The 25,776-nt window shown below is 40.0% G+C and overlaps 3 protein-coding genes and 1 long non-coding RNA gene across 4 annotated transcripts in view; 2 read left to right on the top strand and 2 right to left on the bottom strand.

The window, feature by feature from the left end:
* Positions 1-2,489: 2,489 nt before the first annotated feature.
* On the top strand, positions 2,490-3,689 carry LOC133515619 (uncharacterized). The gene is made up of 2 exons (XM_061848191.1): positions 2,490-3,123; positions 3,376-3,689. Exons 1-2 carry the CDS (start codon positions 2,490-2,492, stop codon positions 3,687-3,689), a joined length of 948 nt encoding a protein of 315 aa, XP_061704175.1.
* Positions 3,690-5,031: 1,342 nt separating this feature from the next.
* On the top strand, positions 5,032-10,171 carry LOC133515618 (uncharacterized). Its single transcript, XM_061848190.1, has 2 exons — positions 5,032-8,302; positions 10,116-10,171. Exons 1-2 carry the CDS (start codon positions 5,032-5,034, stop codon positions 10,169-10,171), a joined length of 3,327 nt encoding a protein of 1,108 aa, XP_061704174.1.
* A 1,131-nt stretch (positions 10,172-11,302) lies between these two features.
* LOC133515617 (uncharacterized) overlaps positions 11,303-25,776 on the bottom strand; it is a 1,004,237-nt gene continuing 989,763 nt past the window's right edge. The window contains 16 exon segments of the mRNA XM_061848189.1: positions 11,303-13,464; positions 14,337-14,435; positions 14,928-15,051; positions 15,418-15,546; positions 17,595-17,721; positions 18,946-19,086; positions 19,494-19,641; positions 20,401-20,521; positions 20,789-20,900; positions 21,408-21,633; positions 22,032-22,164; positions 22,693-22,774; positions 23,221-23,390; positions 23,754-23,872; positions 24,368-24,504; positions 24,940-25,098. Of these exon segments, the coding sequence (XP_061704173.1) occupies positions 13,355-13,464; positions 14,337-14,435; positions 14,928-15,051; positions 15,418-15,546; positions 17,595-17,721; positions 18,946-19,086; positions 19,494-19,641; positions 20,401-20,521; positions 20,789-20,900; positions 21,408-21,633; positions 22,032-22,164; positions 22,693-22,774; positions 23,221-23,390; positions 23,754-23,872; positions 24,368-24,504; positions 24,940-25,098 (2,137 nt within the window). The 3' untranslated portion in view covers positions 11,303-13,354.
* On the bottom strand, positions 16,603-17,061 carry LOC133530936 (uncharacterized). Its single transcript, XR_009801412.1, has 2 exons — positions 16,860-17,061; positions 16,603-16,639 (listed from the first exon to the last, which is right to left on the bottom strand). It is a non-coding gene; the product is annotated as an uncharacterized LOC133530936 (long non-coding RNA).

Genomic DNA, 25,776 nt, shown 5'->3' with positions numbered 1-25,776 from the left:
GGTTGGTGTAGGGATTTAGAATAGAGATAGACATTGTGAAACTTTACACCATTCGTGTTGAGAAGGAGGGACAGTAGAACGTTAGTTTTTCCGCAACTGGAAGGTCCACAGATGAGACATCGTATGCTGTTCGGCAATAACGATCCGTGTTTAATGTAAGTTTGACGTGTCGCATCATCTAAAACGCTCCAATCACCTATCGGCAGAGACGTGTTGAGTTTTTTAAATTTCATTTTGATGTGAGCTATAATATGAAGAAAACATTCATTTTATATATTAGTCTGTATGATACTTAAGATGATTACACACGTCACCCGAGTTAGTCGTAATCGTAAATCAAAACAAGGCAGAGGTTTTGTTAATAATTTAATTAACAATTTACCATTCGAACTGCACTTGCCCGGTTACAATTATTGCGGACCCGGTACTAAACTACAAAAGAGATTAGCACGCAACGATCCTGGTGTGAATCCGCTTGATGAGAGTTGTAAGCTGCATGATATCGCTTACTCGCATAATCAATCGCTCGAATCTCGCCACCAAGCCGATTTGAATTTAGCGACAGCAGCGGAAAACCGCTTGAAGGATCCCTCCACTCCGTTCGGTGAACGATTAGCCGCTTTAGCAGTTAATAAGATAATGAAATACAAGGTGAAGCGTGGTATGGGCATCGCCCTGTCCAAAGTGATCAAGGCCAGTCGTGATGCGCTTAAAAAACATATGAAGGGAAGGGGGATTGGGAAAAATAAGACGACAATGACTACGGCAGAGATGGTGAATGTCGGTGTGAAAGCTGCGAAACGATGCATGCAAGGAAAAACTGTCAAGTCGAAACCTCCACGAGTCATTCGCGTACCTAAAAGGGGAGGTTTTCTACCACTCATACCGCTATTGACCGCGTTGGCGGCCACGGGAACGCTGGCGGGAGGTGTTACGACGGCTGCTAAAAATATATATGACATGGTGAAGAATAATAAAAAAAGCAGCAACCTGAATGGTACAGTGGTAGTAGGCAAAGGGTTGTATTTAGCTCCCTATAAACGTGGCATGGGACTGTACATTACACCTAAAAAAAAAAAAAAACTAAATTTACCAAAAATTAACAAAGCCCTAACTGACAGAGATATCGAGACGGTTGCACGAAGGGAGAAAATTCCCTTTTTCAGAGGTGTTTTTATGCGTGACAGTCTCCCAACTTCAGGACCTCACTACTATGAGACGGGAATCATTAATTTGGACGAGCAACAAGGAGACGGTACGCACTGGTGTGCCTACGCTAAAAAGGGTGATTATTGTCTGTACTTTGATAGTTTTGGTGATTTGAGACCACCTCTCGAATTTCTCGCTTATATAAACAATAATAATAATAATAGTAATGGACAGATTTACCCTCAAGTAGAGTACAACTACAACCGTTTACAGAAATTCAATAGTGTAAATTGTGGACATTTGTTTATAAATAAATACCGCATGCGTTATATAATCAGTTTCATTCATTCGCTCGCTCTCTTATCGGTAGTAGTAGTAGTACTACGACGTAGTAAACATAGACACGTGCGCTCGCACCCACGCATACGCACATCATGTTATCAACTTTTACGCTAAGTTTGAATGGTAATGAGTCAACATTGAATGTTGATTTTTTTCCCGCCATTGAATTAGATGAAGATGCGATATATGAGTGTGCGCTCGTATATTTTAAGACTTTCAACGCTATTCCTAATGTGGATAAGAGCAATAATTTATTCGAATATGGAGAAAAGAAGATAACGATCCCGGAAGGTTCTTACGAGCTAAATGACATAATTCGTTATTTGAACGAAGAAATGGTGAGACTGTCGAAAGGCGACGGTGGAGAGTTGATCGACATCAGTCTAAACACCAACACCTCAAAGTGTATGATGTTCTCTCCGTCTAAGACCATTCACTTTAATAGACCAAACTCAATCTGTAATCTATTCGGGTACTCACCCGTTGCTCTCAAACCGAACGTGATTCATTGGTCAGATCAACAAGTCAATATACTAATCACAAACACTATAAGAATAGAATGCAACATTGCAGAGGGATCATTCATAAACAACAAGCCGTCTCACGTCATACACGAATTTTCACCGGATGTACCACCGGGCTACCAGATTATTGAACGACCTTCAAATATTATTTACCTACCGATCAAAAAGTGTAACAATATACACCGTGTCGAAGTTCGTATAATCAACGAGCACGGTAATTTGGTGAACTTTAGAGGTGAGAACATCGCACTCCGTCTTCATATTAGAAAAATAAAATAAAATGATTATCCATAAAAGCACAAGTAATAACAGTCTCGCTGTCATTAATCAATCGGCAATCATCGAACAAACAGCCGCTCCTCCTCCTCCTACTCCTACATCACACACGCAGCAGCAACGAGAGCAGCGGAAGCGAATAAATAAATTATTGAGCAGGGAAAATATTACATTCTTGCAAAGTATCGGTTTTAAAGTATGTCCTCGACAACTGCAAACATACTAGACGTGGGCGGGAAGGTGGTGTTTGATGATAGTATAGAGAGTATCGAATTCCATCCGTACACTCCATACAATGATTCGTACAAAAACAATGACGCAATACACATTTGCATTAACCGTCAGGACTTGATCGTCTTACCGAGTCAGAGTCAACTTTTAATCGAAGGCAATACGAAGGAGTGTCTCCTGGTGAATAACGCACCCGCCTTTCTATTTCAAGACATTCGTTACGAGTTGAACGGGGTGGAGATTGATCGAACCAGGGATTGCGGTATAACCTCCACCATGAAAGGTCTCGTATCATACAGCAAAGATATGGACTTTGCACTCGAGAACGCCGGATGGTGTGTGGGCGCTAAAAAGGAGCACAGCGAGTTTAGTTTCACCATACCTTTATCACATTTGTTGGGATTTGCGGAAGACTATAAGAAAGTTATAATGAACGCGAAACATGAGTTGATAATTAATCGTGCCACAACAGATCTTAACGCTATAGAATGCAAGGATGTCGCCAAGAAACCCGAGGTCGAGATAACGCGTGTTATATGGCGGATGCCGGTGTTAAAAGTATCCGATAAGGAGAAGTTGCGTTTGATGAGTTACATGGAAGGTAACATACCCATTCCGATGGCGTTTCGCACGTGGGAATTGTTTGAATATCCGTCACTGCCTCCCACTCAAAGACATGTTTGGTCCATTAAGACGACTACTCAATTGGAGAAGCCGCGTTTTCTCATTATCGGCTTTCAAACGGACCGACGAAACGAGGAAAACAAAGATATGAGTATATTTGATCATGTTAATTTTGTAAACTGTCGGGTGTATCTAAACAGTCTGTATTATCCATACGATTCGTTTTCAGCCGACTTTGAGACAAACAGCTATCCATTGCTGTTTGACGCTTTCTCCAATTTCCAAATGGCGTACTACAATCGTGAATATAGCAGCCCTCAACTCAACCGCGCTCACTACAAGACTCAATCACCATTGATTGTTATTGACACATCGAGACAGCCCGACAGCTACAGCTCGGGAGGTGGGGCTGTAGATATCAAAGTTGAAATGGAATTCAAAAAGAACGTACCGGCGAACACCGCTGCCTACTGTTTAGTCATCAATGACACACTCTTCGAGTACAACATGTTGACTAATACCACCCGTAAATTAATTCAGTAATTCAGTTTATATATATATATATATATATTTTTTTTATTTTTTTATTTTACCATTAGCACACAGTCTACAGCGTGAAACGTTTAAGTGCAAACGTGTTTATGTAGAGTGCATGTGTGTTTGCGTGTGTGTGTGTGTGCATGTGTATAGAACTCTGAATAAAATAATTATTATTAAAAAATAAAAAATGAACTATTACAATACGTTTGTACCTTCCTATACACCTTCAATGGATTGCTACGGTGTGATGGGTATCGATAAGCGGCACCGTGAATTGAGCAAGAGCGTTTACAGTATAAGCGCAGAGGGGTATCCTCATGCTACCTACACCACCACCACTACTCCCGCCGATAGCGGTATTGATATCGTTACCGATGCCGCTGTCGCTACCGCTGCCGCTGGCTCTACCGCTGCCGCTGTCGCTGGCTCTACCGCTGCCGCTGTCGCTGGCTCTACCGCTGCCGCTGCCGCTGTCACCGCTGCGGCTGTTGCGGGAGCTGCTGCTTCTAACACCACAGCTGGGCGAATTAAAAATATCAATGTTTATCTGAAACTACAGTATGTTGGGACAACAAACTTTCTATTCAGCACATGTGTTAATTTCGACGGCAAACATGAACTCACCGGTGAAGAGTGGAACGAGATGATTGTGAATAAGATCGATCGCATTAGAGACTTTTTCCACAACCCGGATAACAACAACACGTCATCGCCTCTAATGATCACCTCCAATCGTCTTTCCGTACACGTCACTTCACAACCCTCCGCACGGCTTATTCTCCTACACAGCTACTATGGAGCGGAAGAAATGTTTCACCCGTTGATGATAGATCACTTGGAATGGTGTAATATCGATAGTGTTATGGAGTGCGTGAACGCTCGAATAAAACATTTGGAGAGGATAAAGTCTACTTATGAAAACCGACTTAACTTTTTTAGGAACAATTTCAAGACACGACGTCCCGAGACATTGGAGGAGGCTCATCGCGTTCTCAACGGATTGTGTAATATAAATGATGTTGTAGATTGTGAAATTAAATGTTATGCCGCAGACCTATTGTACAACACCTATTTTCTTAATTAATTAATAAAAATATTTCATAAAAAAAAAAAAAAATGTTGTTTGTTTTGCACATGCATTTTTTTTTTTACTAATTATACAATCAGTAAACCGCAAACCTACGACTAACCACTATCACATTTCACTTTAAATAATTAAATTTATCAGCTTGCTATCTACACCTATTCGTACGGTGCTAAAAATAAATATATATATAAAAGACGCACGCAACTGACTGAACGCCACATATTCTAAACATTCTCATCGCTAGTGCACCGCGCAATAATGGAACCGTTTACGTGTCGACGGTGCAACTACTGCAATGAAGATGTACCTGCAAACAGATTGTTGGCACATTCGAACACTAAAAAGCATCAAATCTTATGCGGTCAAGAAAAAGACTCCGAGTACTCTGTCTACGTTGTTAATAGTGCGTTCAAGTGTAGAATTATAACATACAGAATTAACGGTACCGCTAAAATACTCGATCCTAGAATTTACCTGCTCAAGATTAAACAAAAGTTTGAAGACGTGCTCAAGACGGAATTACAAATTCATAAACACATCAAGGTGAATGTGAGCTTGCATTGTACCTATGTGAAAACGGACAGTGATGGTGGTGTGATGCGAGATTTGAAATCCTTCAATACCAAGAACGCGAGTCTGCATGATGGTGCGTTAGACTTCCCAGAGTACTTCGATAACACCGTGTTGTCCATTTCCAAGAAGTCTGAAGATTTCCAAGAACGTGATAGTGGATGGGCGCTTGAAAAGATTGAATATTTCAACATTAATATCAACAAATATAAACCGCTGAAGGCCTCCTCATACATACCTCTCCCGAGAGAGATTCAAGGAAAAAGGGCATGTGTGAACGTGAAAAACTCTGATCACGCATGTTTCTTTTGGGCGATCGTTAGCGCTCTCTATCCGAAGGATAAAAATAGCGATCGCACATCGTCATATCCGCACTACAGTAATGTTTTAAAATTAAATCGTATAAAGTGTCCCGTTACCTTTCTAGATATCAAAAGGTTTGAAAAATTAAATAAACTCAGTGTCAACGTGTACGGTATCGAGGATAATAATAATAATAATAATAATGAAGGTAGCAACATGAAAAAGAAGAACAAGGACTTGACAATATCACCTCTGCGCGTTTCAAAAGTGTATGGGACTATGGAAAAACATGTGAATTTGTTATATTACGAGAAGGGTAATGTATCGCATTATTGCTGGATTAAAAACTTATCGCGATTAGTGCATTCACAAATTAGTAAACATAAGAATAAACTGTGGCTGTGTGAAGGTTGTTTACAACATTTTTATAATAATGAAAAACTTAAACTTCACCTTGCGATTGGATGCGGAAATAAACTCATACAACTGCCTGAAGGAGAGGAAAAAATCGTAAAATTCAAGAATACTTCACATAAGATGAAAGTACCGTTTGTGATTTATGCCGATTTTGAGTCTATCCTAATGCCTATCGAGGGTGAACGCGGCCAAAAATCTGCTTTCACCTACAACACTCACAAACATGTAGCGTGTAGTTTCGCATACTACATTCATTGTGAATATGATTCGAAACTGTCACAGTTTAGGTTGCATCGTGGAGAGGACTGCGTGAACAAATTCATTGAAAGCATCTTCCAGGATGCGGAACGTATTGGGAAAACTCTAAACACAATCATACCGCCCTCATCATCATCATCAACATCCTTAGACGATCTGAACGATCGCTGTCATATTTGTGAAAAGCTCATTGAAAATGGAGAAAGTTATGTTATCGATCACTGTCATCTCACGGGGATCATAAGAGGCAAAGTCCACAACTCTTGTAACCTAAACTACAAAGTACCAACATTTATACCTGTAATATTTCACAATTTGAGCGGTTACGATAGTCATTTGTTTATAAAAGAATTGGCAAAGTCCGAGGGGGAGATACGTTGTATTCCCCACAATAAAGAGAAATACATTTCTTTCTACAAAAATCTTCCTGCAGAAAACATAACCTTAAAATTTATCGACTCTTATAAGTTTATGGCGAGTAGCCTTGACGCACTAGTAAAAAACTTATCGCGAGAGCAATTTAAGATATTGCCTAATTACTTACCATCATCATCATCATCATCATCATCACAGGATTATAACAACTCCATCGACTCGGAGGTTTTCATGAAGCTGTTAACTCGCAAAGGTGTTTATCCCTATGAATATGTGGACGGGTGGAGTAAACTTGAAGAAACCTCTCTGCCGAGTCAGAATGACTTTTACAATCAACTTACCAATTCGAACGTCTCCGATAAAGATTATCAACATGCACAAGTCGTATGGAAGACGTTCAATATTAAAACATTAGGAGAGTATTGCGACTTGTATCTGCAGACAGATGTCTTACTCTTGGCCGAAGTTTTCGAAAACTTTCGTGAAATCTGCATGAATACATATAAATTGGATCCCTGTCAATATGTCACCGCACCTGGTTTAAGTTGGGATGCGATGTTAAAGTATACCGGAATCGAATTAGAACTGTTCACTGATTACGAAATGATACAATTTATTAAGATGGGCATAAGAGGGGGTATTAGTCAAGTGAGCAAACGGTACGCTAAAGCAAACAACTGTTTCATGAAAGAGTATGATGAAGAGCGAGACAGTAGCTTTATTGTCTATTTGGATGTTAATAATCTTTATGGCGAGGCAATGTCTCGATCGCTCCCCATACGAAACTTTAAGTGGTTAAACAAAGATGAAATCAAACAGTTTGATATCACATCACAGCTGCCTGATAACGACATTGGCTACATCTTGGAAACAGATTTAGAATATCCGCAATATTTACACGACTCTCACAACGATTATCCGTTTTGCGGGGAAACTAAAACACCGCCTGGGGGTAAAATCAAAAAGCTTTTACTCACATTCGATAAGAAAAGTAACTATGTCATACATTACCTCAATCTAAAACAATGTCTCCAAAAAGGCGTTGTGTGTAAGAAGATACATAGAATTCTCGCTTTCGATCAATCGCCATGGCTGAAACCATACATTGACTTAAACTCACTAAAGAGAGCGCATGCGCAAAATTCTTTTGAAAAGGATTTTTTCAAACTAATGAACAATTCTATATTCGGAAAGACTATTGAAAATGTAGAGAAGAGAGTTGACGTTAAGCTGTGTCATAAATGGAGTAGTAAGAAAACACAAACAAAACCCCAATATGGGTTGGAACGATACATTTCAAAACCAAATTTCCATAGTATTGCAATATTCTCCGAAGAGTTGGCCGCAGTACAGTTAAACAAATCGAAAATCGTCTACGATAAACCCATATATGTCGGTTTTGCAGTTTTAGAATTAAGCAAATATTCAATGTATGGTTTCCACTATGACTACATGCTGCCCAAATACGGCACGAAATTGAGTCTCCTATATACTGATACCGACTCTTTTGTTTATCACATTATAACAAACAACTTTTACGAGGACATTAAATCGGATTTGGAACAAAGATTTGACACATCAACCTTTCCCAAAGATAATATTCACGGTTTACCGCAAATAAATAAGCTAGTTGTAGGTATGATGAAAGATGAAAATAAAGGAAAGATTATGAGAGAATTTATTGGTTTACGCTCAAAGATGTACGCTTACACTCTAGAAGATGACTTTGAAGAAGATGGAACAAATAAATTAATTATGAAAAATAAAGGTGTGAATGCGGCAACCGTGAGAAAACTTAATTTCGAAAAATATTATGAATGTTTAGATCTAAACAAAACGTTTCATGAGGATGTTTACAATTTAGTTAGTGAAAAACATAACTTATATACTCAAATTAAACGAAAAAAAGTGCTTTGCGGTAAAGACGAAAAGAGATGTATTTTAAGTAATGACTGTATAGATACAAAAGCATGGGGCCATTACAAAATAGTTCAATGATATTGTTTATTTTGAAATAAAATTTATATTTTTTTAAGTCCCAAGGGTTTTTATTTCACTTATTTCACTCTCACACACACACACACACATGTTGCACTGCTCGTTAAGGATCCCACTCCCAGTCCTGTTCAAGTAAAAGATTGGTAGTCGTCTGCGCTCGAGAACCTTCATCCAACCGCAACCCGGTCTGCTGCAAGCGCTCATAAATAGGCAATCGATTCGCCATTCCTTTCAACGGTATCAAGGTACATCTAGGTCTAACAGCGCACACCGGTTTTTCTTTTTGCACCTCATCCTCCTGACGGTTTGTTTGCGTTGACACATCCTTCTTCTCCATAATTTATACGTAAATTAGTTTAAATAATATGCAACACAATATGTTTGCTATCAGGAGCATGCAGCACTAATAGAAATAAATGATAATTATTTTAATAGTCAAATAAAACTTTACCACGTTAAAATGTTATTTTGCAGTTGGGAAAACTCTTATCAAAGTTCACACCCATAGCAAACACACGCAATCACCCACCACAACGATAAAAACCAACAGCACTTAAAACATACTTTTACATGAGCTGAGAGCCTCAGCACATTTTATGAATACCAAGATAAAATCGCATTTTGCGGCTGGTCAATTCACATGCGCCCTTTATCTCCATAGTAAACACTCTTTTCCAACTACACTTAAAACACCTCTTTTTTTGAGCCAAAAACCTCAATTATACTCTACTCATGCGATAGAGCGGCACGCGGCGGCGGGGTGAACAGGCGGGTCAATGTCCGAAATTCTTCGTGTTTAACGTCCCTACTTAGATAATTCGGATTTTATCTCAAATATTATTGATTCAGTCTTAGGGGTGGTTGCATATTTCGATTTTAAAGATATAATACTGTCTATGAGTCAGAGTTGCATATGGGATTTAAATGAAATTTGTATTATATCATTAATATCTTAATATATTTTTTAAATGTGGCATTTATAGACAAACATTGAATTCTGTTGATACTGTAAAATACGAGTAAGTATCTGTATTTATTAAGGGTCTTCAGTAATAGTTTGGATTATACTCTTTCTATATGTTATTGCGTAAATGCAGTTCTATCAATGCATGGTTGGCTATGTGCGTGACTGTGCGCCCGCCCGACGGCTATGGGCCACATTATTAGTAATTTTAAAGGATGTAAATTCTCTATTTTGCCACTGGGTACGTTGTTGTAGCTTTTAGTTTCCCATTTACATAAAGAGTCAGTGTCTTACATCCAAGGTGAACGGTGAAATAGCAACCTAGTTGCATTAGCATAAGGTTCGTTATGGCTCAACCGTGTTAACGTTTTACTTTGCATAGAAAACTTACATTTAAACGTAACTTTCAAGAAATGTTCTTTTTTTTCAAAATATGTATTTGTGAATATGTGCCTAGGTGACAAGCCCAAACGGCGGTATTGGGAGAACGGGTTAATTAAGGGCATCCGCTAGGTGGCGCGGTTGCACGGAGCGGGTGAGCGGGCTTACGAAAAATAGTGTAAGTAACGCAATTGGTGCGGGCGCCTGCGACGGAATTTACTTGTAATGGCACCCGCGTGCTTGGGCCCGCTCCGTGCACCCGCGCCAGCCAGCGGACGCCCTAAATAATATTTGTGGAATGTGTGCCTTATGAATTGTTTTTTCATTCTTGTGATGTGACAGAAATAACTAATTTAAGTTATCCATGTTGTTCCTTAATGCCTTAATAGATGTACTATGTACCTATTTTATTGTTAATAATTACGAATAAATTACTTACTTTAAAACTTACATTTGTTCTTTATATTCTCTAAGTAGTCTTATGGGCCACAGTTCTTTGAGTGACGACAAATATTATGAAAATATCTAGTTTGCCATCGTATGCGCTGTCGTAGCTACGGATGTCGGTGGAAACCTTCCAATGTTCATTTTCATTCATCACTTAAAAGTTAATTCAACCAGTTAATACGAGAATAGGGAGCGTGCATGAACTGTAGGAGGCAGCACAGGAGCCGTCAGATTTTTGGCGCGAGGCGTAAATGTGAAGTTTATTGTTCCGATGTAGCCCACAAGATGGCAGAATCTACTATGCACAAGAAAACACGTGACGTGTAAATGTAAATGTTTATTGTTCCGATTCAGGCCACAAGATGGCAGACCCTCCAACGCGCACGGTCCCTATACAACTCAAAATTAGCATCATCTTGTGAGTAGCGACCCGCCCCAGCTTCACGGATAACACAAAACCTTAACAATTTAATAACCTCAAATCCGATCAGTAGTTTTACATAAAACAAAAAGGCAGACGTGGAGGGGGCCTTTGTTTTATAAAGTATAGTGATTACTTTGCCACTTGTGGATAAATTGCAACTTTATTATCAGTTTTTGATAAAGCTGTAGGGCTATGGTCGGGTCATTATCATTTGTCACCATGCCTGCACGTTCTAACAAGTATTGAAGCCCGAAAGTGACGGGCATAGTGACAAGTGATAAACGCTGCCGCTGATGTGGTAAAAAGATTATTTTCGGAAAGTTATAATATAAGGAGTCATCTACCTTTTAAGGGGATGTGGTTCAGATATTCAGTAAAAGAAACGACAAATATATACTATGCCGAATGTTTATTTGGATTTATTTAACTCCTAAAACATTATAAACACAAATAAATGAGGAAGAAGAATATATTATATAATTGCCAAAAGTTAAAATATAATTAGTTTCGAAACAAAACCTCCATTCTACATAAATCAATACAGATATAATAAAATTATTAACAATATATTAGTGTAAATTTAATTACTTTCATTTCGTTAAAATAATATTTAATTGTGCTTTTTCTTAGATACTATATTAGCCAAATTATTTATAATAAATTTAAACGTAACGGTTGCGTGAATTGGAATCCCGCAATGTTACCAGCGGCAAAAACGCTGGGTCGCGAAACTGACATTCAGAATTTCAATTCACGCTAAAAAATGAATAAACCGTGATATGGTTAAATCGGAAGTCCTTATTGTAAAAATTAGCGTCAACAGATATACTTAACATTCGTATAAAAGTCATCTCTCCAATATATTCTTATCTAAAAGGTAGGCAGCATCTTACTAGACACGTTACAAATCCGAATATCGGAATGGGACATAAAAAACGGTCTCATACAATAGGTAAAAACGTGGCCTACCGTCGAGGTTAGGTATAGTGAAAAAGTTGGATACATATTTTAGTAGTTATAGTCGCTAAGAAGAGTTACAGTCTGAGGTACAGTTTAGAGAAGTGAACCATCATACGACTAAATTGCGTGAAGCTGCGCAATTAGTTTCATCTAATAATATTATATTCATTCGTTAACGCGTTTATATAACATACATGCATAATAGTGGCTTGCATTATAGGCCATGGCGATTTAGCACAATTTACCAGTGATATTTAGGTCAATTTAGAAGTCAGTAAACTGCCATGGCTTATCGTACAGATACCATAATAATGCTGATATTGTTTGGCTACGACTACACCTACTAGCGAACTGTAACGAATCCATATAACTACGGCCAGTTGGCATATATTGTACGCTCAAGAACAGAGATTTCTATCTAATATAACAATACATTTTCCACTAATCGGCCCCAATGGGCTCGTTTTCGGCCAGGTTTCTGATAAATCGTCTCAAAACAGGGTAGTTTAAAGCTAAATTGTGATTCTATTAAAGCTTTCAGCCCCTTCCAAGCTGTTCATCGTGACGTCACAACGAAACGATGGACTTATAAGTTTTCGTGATACGTGCCAGTTTTTTTATACACAGCAAATGATATGGAAATTTACAAGAAGTGATATGATAATGGAGATTGTACTAACAAGATATGTACTTAAACAATTAATAAGTGTATAGATAAGTTTATCAAGTATCCACAAATTTGGTACAACATTACAGTATAAATGCTCGTTACTTGTCTTTTTCGTTGCGCTTCGCTCTGGCAACACTGTTGGTATTGCCGCATGAGAATTAAAAAAATAGTAGAAAAATTGTGTTGCTATATAAAAATAGTAGATAAAGAATAGAATGACTCAACACGATTTGTACTGCAACAATGGCATGCCCTTATCCGTACAATAAGCGTTGCATACGATAATCGTCTTAATCGAACTCTGAGCTGCTATAAACTAAACTTAAGGTTGCCAACAGGATTTTTCGTTAACATCAAGCGCCCTTCTCCAATTCTAATGATTAGAAAATGATGATGACATTGTCCTGACTCGCAAACCTCTGATGATAACAATTAGTTCTATAGCTCATAGACCTTCCTAAATTACCTTATACCGTAGTACAAGAATTTGATGAAGTCCCGTTCGATCGCTATTAGTGATGACAATGGAATGTTAGACACTTACATAAGTACAATATAACAGCATGTGCAGGTTAGTGATGAGTCGAAAATTAGTAATACCTTCCACCTTAAACCAAACAAGAGCGCGTCAATTTCACGTACAAAATAAATCGCGCGTCATTGCAAATAAATGGTGAATATACAGAAATATAAGCATTACCATTGCAGCAAGTATTTTTACAACAGTGTTACCAGAGCGGGATAAAGCGGTGAACCTGGCCACCGGAATATTTTTTTACGCTGGCAACTCGGAGCGCGGTCCGTGTTGTGTCCCTTATTTTTCTTTGGGAGGTTTGCCGTTGGAGTATTGGGGAGGTGCGGTGCTCTCTGTCTGCTCCTCTGACATGACAGATACTAGTTCTTCGACGGCGCGTCCAAGGTCATCTATAAGAAAATACATTATTAGGTAAGTTAATGTTTACAAAAAAGATTGAAAGTGTTTACAGGGAAATATTTCGTATATATATTACAGCGTAGTGAAGTTGCCAGCGAAAAACTACATTGGTAGGACCATAGACAATTCCGATCCCGGCTATAATCAAAATAAATACAACAATTTTACTTTACCTCACGGTATGCGTCCTGCATGATCCGCATGAACAGATAATAAATATGTCAGTAAAAAATCCAAAAACCATGCAATATTGACAACATCAAAAAACAAAACAAACCTGTGCTGATTAATCTATAACGAAAAAAAACCTCAGCAAAAGTGAAAATACTAAAATCCAGAGAAAGTGCAGTCTTAGATGATTATCTAATTATCATAATGATAACCTCCTATTTTTGGATACTTAGGTAGATTTTATAGGTCACTTAGCAATCGTGCAATATTCGCAAGCGAATCTCAAAACAAACAAAACAATATCTAAGTGTCCAACCACGCTAAGTTTTCTCCTGTCAAGTACTATTGGGTACGTCAAGTAGGTTCCGTTTCGTTTCTATGGAATAAGGTTGCACTGCAAACTTGGCGTGGTCAAAGTCTACACACACAACTAATATTAGAATCGCTTTTTAGCAGCTTTATGTACTTATATCTATTTACTTGCAACAGATACAAAATTGCTACGGCTAAAAAAAAAACAACCAAAAAGGAACAAACAACCAAAAAACCTTAACACATCGTCAGCATATTTCCAGCTGTGTTAAAAATGTCTACCCCTGACTGTGCTCCGAATAATAAGAAAACAAAAACTTCCAAACTGAAAAAATAAACAATCAAACAGCAGCAAACGTGAACACTCAACAACAGTCACCTGCGCAGTGCATGAGCGAGTGCACGTTGTGCGGCGGCGGCGGCGGCCGCTCCAGCGCCTCGCGGCCCTCGCCCGCGCTGGCGCCTGCCCAGCGGCCATCTTGGGGAATATGGGACGTCAAAATGGCGGACAAACCGAAACCACAAAATAGTAAGGATGGCCTATTTGCTACATAAATTATTGAATTTAATAAAAGGTACAGGTAACGTAGGGAAGGTATAGTATTACTGTCTAAGGAAACCGATGTTTGACAGCGAAATAATGTTGAACACGCGATCTCTGTCTCGCTTTCTAGACTGACTAAAGATGCTCAAATCATTGAGTGACATACCTACAGCATACATAATTGATGTCACTGTCGAATTAAATGGCCCGGAATGGCATAGGTTAAACTCTACTTTAGATGTATATCTACTTTATTCTTTGAGCAGGTTAAGAAGAAGTAGTAGAGTAGAACAAATGGATACGTTTTTAATATGATAAACTTAATTCGTATCCAAATTCTATAGTAGTCATATATTCGTCGGTATCAGATATATACATTTCGAAACGTATTGAAAAATTTATTAAGTTATTGAAACGCATACTCACTGGTCTGCGAGTCGTGGTAGAGGCCGTTGTGCATCTTGGCGGGCGAGTCGGTGGCGAGCTGCGAGGCCGTGACCGAGCGCGTCTGCAGCGTGCCCGTGCGCGCCGGCGGGGAGCCCGACGACGGCTGCAATCACAGAACCTTATGTCTAAATGGCATTCCTTATAACAGCACAGCTTGAAGTAACTATTGTAAATTGTACGAAAATTATTCAATTTTTTGTCCCGAATCGCTCTTGAAACGGGCATACACCATTTTTAAACGGCCAGTTAGAAAGCATTAGTTAGGGATCATCCGTCTTATCACGTGAAATCTAGAAACCCTTTTATAATTAGTTTTTACCGGCCTTCTCCATTGTGTAGAAAGAGGAAAGATCTATCTCACGTCTTGGAGAAGATTATAGATTCTTAAGTCGTTTCTAGAGAAGATTTAATTCTTACAGCAGCTTAAAGTTTAAGCTGCTTGTAAAATTTTCAAGTTCAACTGGCTTACCTCATCGAGCAGACGTCGGAGACGCTGCAACTGCGCTTCCAGCTGCCGATTGTGTTCCTCGAGGATCTGCATGCGAGCTTCCAAACGACCCTTGTGTTGGCGGAGCAGGCGGGCTTCTGCCATCATGTCCTGGAATACCACCATTCAAATTAGATATACTTGAGGAAAGAAACTGGCAGAATGTGAAAGATAATTGATGAAGTATATAGTAAACGAAATTATTCTAAATCTTAGTTACATAAATTTTAAAAGTTTGATACTTATGTCAAACAAAAGATTCATTCATTGTATTGGCAAGCGACGTACTATGGAAACACCAGCACACGTCGAATGAAATGTAGGGGGAGTCCGGGAGACTTGAACCTCTTTTTACTGAGAAGCCACTAGAGGTTTATCCGTAAGTGTTAGCAACTCGATATTTCGTGTATAGATGACATATCTAAATAGGTATCTTTAGAGCATAGCAAAGTGCTGATAAAGTACAAAATTTAAGTTCTGCAAAAATATTTTTCAGAAACGGGGTATTGGCTCAAGTCTCCCCAACCTATGGGAGAGTTGACCAGGGGGTGTGGGAGATATGACTATACATATGTTAGGTAGGAAAAACAGTGAAAAAACTGCTGTTTAATCCAATATATTTATTAAAAAAGGAAAGTAGTTGTAACAAAGTATTTTTACCCATAAAACAAAATATTAAAATTTAATAAACTTTATAAAATTTTAAATCGGCAACATTAAATGAAATTCAAGAGATCAATTATCTTTAAATTATTATAATTATGAATTATTTCTATGAGATCAATTCAGTCAACAAATTATCAAAGGCACATGCAAGGTCCTTTTCATTTTACATAACATAATTCTTCATGTCAAATAAAGTTGTCCACATCTTTGCCAGTTAACCCATCGCAAACTTCGTGAATATACCTATCCTTTGCAGGAACCACACAGTCGAACATTTTTTATGCAACTTACGTGGGTGGCAAACAAGCATACGGCCCGTCTGATAGTAAGCAGTGACCGTAGCCTATGGACGCCTGCAACTCTAGAGGTGTTTTATGCGCGTTGCCGACCCTAACACTCCGCACTCCGTACCCTCGTTGAGCTCTGGCGACCTTACTCACCGGTAGGAACACAACACTTGTTTTTTATTTTATTTTTTGATTTTTTTCTCTTGTCGCTATCTTGCAACACCTTCCTCTTACCTCCTTTGACGTTTGGCCTGCATAAAAATAAAGGAAACCCTTATTTAAGCACAGTGTGGGAGAATTGAACCACTGATCATGTCTCCCTACCACCATGCGGCTCAACTCTCCCGCACCCCCCTTTACTTTATATAGATTATGTTTTCTTTATACTCTTACAATAAACATTACAAATGATCACTGTTAGTAAAACTACATTAACCAACAAGTACAATAAGATAAAATAATACTACTCACCTGTTTAATTTTCAAAATAGTGTAAAAATATAAAATTGTAATTTTTTTCACTTCGCGACAGCGAAACCACGTTTACTCCAGTCATTTCCAAACCAGACTAATAGCGGCCAATATGGCGTCGCCAAAAGTTGCGCCTTCTGTTAAAGTACGACATGAGCTGTCAACGGCGTCGGTGGCGCGAAATTTGAATTGAAATATTTGTCGTGGTTCAACTCTCCCACCTGGTCATATCTCCCGGACTCCCCCTATGATAAAGTGGCGCCGGCACATTGTGTCGTTGCGCGGTCTGTTCTGTATAGACTTGGCTTAGACGGTAGTCAAGGTTTTAAAAATGTAACAGACGGGCGTACCAGACCGCGGCCTTGGTACGGTTTTCCCGGTGTTCAATCGAGTGGAAGGTGTACATCCGCCGTACGTTCGTTAAGGATACATCTATGAGAGAAAGCAAAAAAAAATAGGTAAGCTAATCAAATCAAGGTCGTGGTCCAGTACGCCCTTTTTTAGCACTATTACGGGAAATTCGGTAGCAGCACAACACTTAAGAATCATTGAGGTACCTAATTTGATTCGGTCAATTAAAGCATCATAAATCGTAATTTTTGGTGCAGGTATTCTCATTTGTCCCCGCCCGAAGTGACCGCCGCCATACAGGGACGAAGGAAGCATTTCAGGGACAAGGAGAAAGCACCGTAATTTTAGGTATCATGGATTTACACGAATTTTAGTACTTAATACCTGATCGACCGGAGCATTCCTGTTGTCACTAACACCGTGCTGCTCTTCTGGCGTTGACCCTGGGGTCTGCTTGGCCTTCAGACGCTCGTACTCTGCCTGCAGGCTCGCATTTTCTTCTTCAAGCTCCCTAGAAATGAAAAAAAAAACTCATATATATGAGGACCGTGCACATTGGAAGATTTTGAGGAACTTAGATCTTGAAATGCACGTTTTCATAACAACAATCAGTAAGATTCGCAGTGGTAGATTTTTCAACGTATCGCCTTTGCACATTGCAAAACAGTTCGTGTGACTTCGAAGAAATTGAGAAAAATCTAATAGAATAAGATTTAAATTGATATTGAAATATTTATTTCGAACTTGACGTCCATAGGGTTAGGTAACAATGACATATATCTAGAGTTAGTATTACAGTTAATTAGACAAAACAAACAAAACAAAACGTTACATAACATTTATAAGTTTCGCATTCGCGGCGGCCCAGCAACAGGTGAGTGTAGCTGCACGTACCGCTTGACTAGGGGCGTGTCCCAACGCTGCGCGAGCGTACTTGGGTTATGTAAAGAAAAGATGAACATTTTCTGTGCTCCTTTGAGATGCAAATAGGATTGCCAGTTAATTGTCTATTTCGAAAATAATTCTTCCCCCAAAAGTGAAGCCCCTATATATCTTCTTGTATAGGTAACAATCAAACATGTTGGAATTATAAAAGCGATGGACGGAGGAAGTATTTAGCTCTTTTACAATCCTGCATGTTAGCGACGTGCTCAAAATGGTTTTTTTTCTCTTTATTTTGTTTAATATAATTTGTACAACGTTAGTTTTAAGCTGAAATTTGAAAGTACATATATATATATACGTGTGACGCAGCGACAAGGTTCCAACGTTTTTGTTTTTTGACTACGCGTCAGTCGGCTTGTCTATCCGCGCGCGACACACGTACATATCGCTCTCATATAAAATTCACGTGGTGTCTGTAACTTTTGGAAATTAAACTGTTTTTCGTAATCCGTATTTCGAGTTTGTATTGTGGAATACCTACAGCATCAACACTGCATTTACCTAATATCTTACCTGATTGTGGCTTCTAGTTCGTGTCGCTACTCGCGGTGTATGATAGACACGACCTGCACGGGTGACCGTGGAGCATTTTCTGTCTCGCTGCCGCCGTTCAGCAAGTACCAGTATACTGATATGATTCATGCTTACTTGATCATGGCTTCTAGTTCGTATCGTTGCTCGCGGTTTATGATAGAGACGACTTGCACAGATGATCGTGGAGCATCTTCAGTCTCGCCACCGCCGTTCAGCGAAACAGTTGTTGTGTATTCCAGCTATGATTCCTGCTTACCTGATCATGGCTTCTAGTTCGTGTCGCTGCTCGCGGTGTATGATAGAGACGACCTGCACGGGTGATCGTGGAGCATCTTCTGTCTCGCCGCCGCCGTTCAGCGAGTGACAGTATTGGGCGATCAGCTGGTGTTCTTCATCGCTGGAGAAATAAAAGGTTTTGATTGTGAACGGGTTACAGTCAGTGTTGAATTTAAAGATATTGTGATTTATAGAGAAAAATAATCTGACTTTGGGAATAAGCCACGTAGTTTAGTTGTGGTTACGGAAGGTAAAGGCAAGGAACAAAAACTCCTTAGGCAGAATTGTTGCAAAAGTGTCCAGCTGTCAGCTATAAATAATAGTTCCAAATCTCTCCAGAGGAGCGCTAGAGTAGCTTAGAACCTATGCGTTATTGACGGAGTGAAGGGCGCTGTCTATGATTAGATTTTTTTCTCAAGTATTCTAGGTACTGAAGCGCCACCTATTTATGGTTTTTTATCGGACACTTTTTGGTACACGAAGATTTTGTTCCTCGCCTCTACCTTCCATAGTTGTGGTGTCTGTTACCTGTCAGGAGTATCAGCAGGTCTCGAGCCCAACTCGACCTGAGCCAGCCTCGTCGCATACAGCTCGAGCCGCGAGTGCATGTCGTCGCCGCCGAGGTGGGCGCCGGCGCCGTGCTGCGGCGACGGCGCGGGGGACTCCAGCGCGTCGCCTGCAACAACACAATATTTGTCCTAATTACCATCACATCGACCATTCCTAGAGTTCATATAAATTAACTCTGCGGCAGCTTGGCTGTTGCGGAAGAGCTAAAATTATAATACGCCGTGAAAAGGAAAAATCGAGCGATCAATTCGGAAAAAGTTTTCAAATAACGAAGTTAATGTAACTAGATAGTAATACAACAACTATTACGACATGATCACTTATCACTTTCTAAAAGTTTGGCGGGGATAGTTATTTATTTATTATTATTATTTATTTCAAACATATTTTCATAACATTGCAGTCGCAACCAATACGTCATGAAATTATATAAATTAACAGCGTAAAACTACACAACAACAGTTGAGGGCCTAGCATCCATCATCTCACAGAATCTCAGGCATTCCCTTCTCACAGCCTCCCATCGCCACGCAATCAAGTCGCACTCCGGTGCTAATGTCAAGAGCGCATTCAATTGTGAGAGAGAGCGAAGCAATGGAGAATTCATGCGCGACACGGTGCGCGCCGCCGGCACCGCCAACAGATCGCGTCGCCGCGGTCTTAGTGATTGCCTAGGAACGTCCGGAACATGCAGCCGCACCAGGCGACTCACCAGTTCCGATTATTGTTATGACGTTATCATGTCAGTTCAAAAATAATTTCAGGGGGTTTAACACACGTCAAAGGACTTTTAGCTGTATAGTTAATAGAATAGAATAGAATAGAAGAAATTTATTCAGAATTAATGATGAGACAATAAATTAACCTTCAAGCACAGTTTGGACGGGTAGGTATCCAACCCGCGGGTGCTTTTTGAAGTAGCGAGCCGACTTGAACTTGTTGCGGAGCGCGCGTGTGAAATCTCGCACGTCCTCGCCTGATGTCGTCTGTAAACACAAAGTAAGTTTTTGTCAAAAATTTCAGTTTGAATGGAAGCCTTTCAACAGGCAACTAATACTCATCGAAACAATTGTAACAAAGCCAAACTACGTTGCGTTGTTTTATCACAGAGTTCCTATGGCCGTGACAACCATACCTAGAGCTCGATGGTACCATAAAGTTTCAGCTCAATCGAATAATGGGAAGTGGGTCTAATTTAGCATGCAAGATTTGTCTCGAACATACATATATTGCAAGTTAAATAAATTACTTACCGCCGTGCAGTACTCCTGCATGGGATGCGTCAGCTTGTGGTTCTTGGCCTTGCGTCCGCTGAAGAAGCACTTCTGGCACATGTCGAAGTTGAAACATTTCAGGCAGCGATATCTACGGAAAATTGACATTTATATTTAGAAAAATTGTACTTATTCGGAATTTCTTATTGTGCCTTAAATTAGCTTGGATATGAATGACAAGTTATATTGATGAGGTTAGACTATAAATATCTGGCAAAACAACATTTCAGAAGACAATTTATAGTTTAAGCTAATTACTTGCCTTGATGAAATCTTAATGGTATTGTAAACGTATTGAATATCAACAAGGAAAAAGTGCTAAAAATATGCATGTACTTTTGTGGCACTTTGTACCTATCAATATTCAATACCTTTAAAGACCTGTACGTTTACGCGCTTTCACGCGCTGTCGGGTTTTACGCGCTCAAGCATACAGGAGCGCCTGAGGAATCCATCGCCAGAAAAGGTCGGGCAAAGCCTGACATTTAGAGCGCGCTTCGCTCGCTCCTACGTGCGTTGCGGTGAATGATATTTTAGTGCATGTAGAAGCGCGCGAAGCTATCTTTACCGTATAAAAATCTATAGTCAAAAATCACACCTAAAGCCTTGTATCGGGTACTCCTTGCAGATGTTACACTTGGCCTGATGCTTGGCGTTCTCGGCGGCCGCCAGCCGATGCAGCACCGGCAGCCACACCATGGACTGCGGCTCCTTCTGCAGCCACTGCAGGAAGTGGAAGGCTTCGATGAACTGCAGCTGCCCGTCGGCGTCGCGTTCTAGGGTCTTTTCTTTGACGTCTTCCTTTTCTTTGTCTTTTTCTGTTGCTGGAATGAAACATGTGATATATCTAAGTAATATTATGTCTAGCATAACTTAAGTATGTTAACTTTATACTTCAAGTCACGTTGCGTCACCGTAAAGGGTCCAGTATAAATAACTAGGCGCACGCTTTCAAACTAAGGTCGGGGATTCAAAGTGCGGCCCTTAATATTCAGTTTCACAGGGCTTATGTACGAAATATCATTTGGTTTTCGACGAAGGAAAATATCCAGAGCAAACCTGCATTTGAAGGATTTCGGCTGCCGGCTAATAAATGTAAAGTCCAGAAAAATTCCAATCCCTAAAATGTAGAATCCATCATCCATCCATCTTTCCAGAAGAATTCTAATTACTAGAATAATTCATCTATGGAAGTCTCAGTACTGATGGGAAAGTTTCTTACCTCCCTTCCTATCCAGGGTGCCGCCCTTGTTGCCCTCTTTAGCCGCCGCCGAGGCCTGCTCGAAGCAGCTCCGCACTGAGGGCTCGATGTTGGACCCTCCGAATGCGGCCACTTCACCCAGTTGCCTTGGTACCTGAAGAAATCAAAGTTTGATGGATTCAAGTTAAACTCTTCGATTATAGATAACATGAAAAAATAACTAATAGGGGGCTAACGCAAAATTCCAGATTTTATATTGAATTAGTTATTGCACGTTTTTACAAAGGCAAATATGATTAAAAATATCACACGGAAACTGTATGTACATGTGACTGCGTAATTTATGTGCTTTTTACATACTTTTATTTAGCTTCACCGCATATTTGTATATATTAGAGGACGACGGTAACCGCTTATGTTTTTTGCTGCCCGTTTGCATCCTATATCATAAAAATATTTCAAATCTTGTGACTTAAATTTGAACCACTTCCCGGTATCTAATTGAGCTGAAACTTGGCATACTTCCGTATTTTCCACGACTTAGATGCAGTCGGAAAGTAGCCAAAGGAACTCTTTGATGGAAAATCGTTACCACATTGTCTTTAGGCTCATTTGAAAGTCATTTGAAGATTCATCATCTTTGCAGTCAATCAATAGCTGTATTCCAATAATGTTATATTACCTGTATGCAGTCGTGCAGTAATAGTCCAAGTTTCCTCTGGTCTGCTCTGCATGATGGGTCAGCTATCAGCCGGAAGAGATACCTAAAAGAAGAGAAGCAAATTAAGGTCAAGGTTATTGCTGAAGGTAAAAGGGGTCCACTACAAAATTAAGAACTTTGAAGCTCAGCACTCTGATTTGTCCGGTCCGCTGGCAGTCGTACACGTTGAGCAACCAGTTGATAGTAGACATGGACAAGTCCATAAACTCACCTATACTTCTCCTCAAGATGCCCCTTGCAGAGCAGCACGAGGCCAACTTTGAATCTCAGCACTCTGATTTGTCCGGTCCGTTGGCTGTCGTACACGTTGAGCAACCAGTTGATGGAGAAGTCCATAAACTCACCTATACTCCCACTTTTCCTCAAGATGCCCCTTTCAGAGCAACACGAGGCCAACTTTGAAGCTCAGCTCTCTGATCTGTTCGGTCCGCTGGCTGTCGTACACGTTGAGCAACCAGTTGATGGACATGGACAAGTCCATAAACTCACCTATACTTCTCCTCAAGATGCCCCTTGCAGAGCAGCACAAGGCCAACTTTGAAGCTCAGCACTCTGATTTGTCCGGTCCGCTGGCTGTCGTACACGTTGAGCAACCAGTTGATAGACAGGTCTAGGCAGAGGGGTACATTCACTAGGCTGGGGTTTTCGGCGGCTATCACCTGGAAGATATAGTTATAGGATTAACTTCGATTTAGAAGTGCATATTTTATTAATATGACCAGTATCTATTAAAGTTTTTGGGTCAAAACATATGACACAGGAGAAATATTCTTACTTATGCAAGATTATTAATAAATAAGTATTGATTTTCAGTTCCGGTACGGAACCGTAAAAAAACATTTTCTAATTGTCAGTCTTCTATGTAATTCTTGACATATTAGTTTGGCGATCCTTTCTCAAATAGGTGCATTAGCAGCGCGTTCGCTAGACCAAAAGGAGCCATATGATGGGTATGTCCATTTTATTGGAGGGAATCGGTTTTTTTTTCTAAGTTTAACCGGGAACACATCCTGATAGCTTACCTCGTATAGAGATGTGAGCACAGTGATCATGTCTGGTATATCGATGAGACGGTCGTTCTGCGCGCGCAGCCCGTGCGAATCGAAGGCTTCTAATGCGGCTGGCAGTTGTAGCATGTGCACTGGAAATGACATTGGTTTAACCACGAAGACCATATCGGTGACACTTAAAAAAAAGTAAGTTATGCTCCACGAAATCAAAGGCCTTACTCATGTCGAAAAAAACACATGTGCACGGCACTTTTCTATCCACGTGTTGTAATATCTTATGGAATAAGTTGAAAATCGCTAATGTAGTGGATTTTCCCTTTTGGAACCCGTATCGCTGTGGTTTTAAGACATTGAATTTATTTATAAAGCTTAAATTACGGGAGTGCATGTCTTTGTCGAAGACTTTCAATATAACGGTCTCCTTTTTTGTATAAGGGTTTAATGACTGAGATTTTTAATTATTACTAAGGAAATATGAAAGTATTACTAAAGAAAGAAATTACTGCAAAAAGCCCATTATGCATTTTCTGCACGGTCCTCAGCTTGCGCGCGGCCCGGTACTCGGAGAGCCGGACCTCGTTGAGATCCGCGAGGGTATTTATCAGGTAGAATATGGAAGGACTTACTGCATAAAGCCTTCTGCACGGTCCTCAGCTTGAGCGCGGTCCGGTACGCGGAGAACCGGACCTCGTTGAGGTCGGCGAGGGAGTTCATCAGGTCGATCATCTTCGGATGGTCCCAGTGGGTCGTCTCGAGCTCGTGGCTGGGAAAAGACAGAGTTAAAAACTTATTTCTTAATATAGTGACAGGTGAATGCAACAGAAGTAATGTGTATATAGGTAGAGGACTCAACGTTTTCCTTATTCGCGAGTTCAAATACAATGCATAAATAGGGCACCAATGCCTTCAGGTCAGCCAAACTGTACTGGCTGTAGACGGTCTATCGTATGCGACAATTCTATCCGTATTGACTTTACGAGAAATTGAGGTTGCCAAATGAACTACTTATACTTGGTGTTTCTCGCTGAGAATTCACTTAAAGGAAGACTATCTAGAGCTGAACAAGAGTCCATCATTATGCAGGATTTAGGTTCTGTTTGTAACATCATACATTCTGGGTTTGAATTTTCTTTCTGTGTTATTTTGTTTGTGTCTTTCTTGCTGCTTGCTGCCGGTAGGAGAGGTGTAGAACACTCACTTGATGTAGTAAGGTACGTTGTTGGGAGTAACGGCGCGCTCCCAGGGCTGCTCCACCGAGCCGGCGAGGAAGCCCTGCGCCGCGCCCGCTCCTCCATCTCTCGCCACACCGGCTAGCTGCCTTGCTCGCTCCTCGCCGCCGGCACAGAGTGCGCCGACCCTGGAAAGAGGTTAAATTTTAGTATATTCAATTCAAAGGACAAGTGTCTGTCAAAAAAACCCCCAACGTAATGAATCGATTTAGATGAAATATATCTAAGAATCATCACTAGATAACCTGCTTCCAATCCAAATCGGTTTACCCGTTTAAAACCTGTGCCTCAGAGAGAAACACACACATTGCGGTCAAAGTTATAACACCCCTCTTTTTGCGTTGGGGATTAAAAAGAGATGCAAAGAAAGACTAATATTCTATGGTTTACCTAATCAGGGCCATGGCTTTGTTATGACAGTTTGCTTATTTTTGCTTTCCAGCGTGATATTGGTGGCAAACCAGAGATCGGAAACCGGTATTTTCTGTATGGGAACGAAAACGGTATTTTTTCGTTCTTCGTTAATTACTTCATATCTAATTAGGCAATCTAATAATACGAAGTCGTTATCTGAAAACACAACTGAGTCCTACATTTGGAGTATAAAATAAACCGAAATAAAAAATATTTCGAAGTTTTTGCAAAAAACCGGTTCCGATCCCTGTGGCAAACAATCATAACACCCGCCTAATGGTAATCACCGTGGCCTAAGGTCGCCTGCAACTCTTCGGGTTATTTGATTTGGCGACATCTCACCTAGTATTTAAATCATGGAGCCAAGCCATTGCTCTAATATCTGTATCTTG

Source organism: Cydia pomonella, chromosome 2 (genome assembly GCF_033807575.1).
Source record: "Cydia pomonella isolate Wapato2018A chromosome 2, ilCydPomo1, whole genome shotgun sequence".
Taxonomy (NCBI): domain Eukaryota; kingdom Metazoa; phylum Arthropoda; class Insecta; order Lepidoptera; family Tortricidae; genus Cydia; species Cydia pomonella.
Note: the sequence above shows the minus strand (reverse complement) of the source record. Positions and strands in the feature narration are given on the sequence as shown.

Excerpts from the sequence above, each read along its gene's own strand:
- LOC133515619 (XM_061848191.1), top strand. The coding sequence starts at position 2,490 with ATGTCCTCGACAACTGCAAACATACTAGACGTGGGCGGGAAGGTGGTG. Across the intron at positions 3,124-3,375 it reads TTTGATGAGTTACATGGAAG|CCGACTTTGAGACAAACAGC; the intron begins GTAACATACCCA and ends ATTCGTTTTCAG.
- LOC133515618 (XM_061848190.1), top strand. The coding sequence starts at position 5,032 with ATGGAACCGTTTACGTGTCGACGGTGCAACTACTGCAATGAAGATGTA. Across the intron at positions 8,303-10,115 it reads TCCCAAAGATAATATTCACG|GTGACAAGCCCAAACGGCGG; the intron begins GTTTACCGCAAA and ends ATATGTGCCTAG.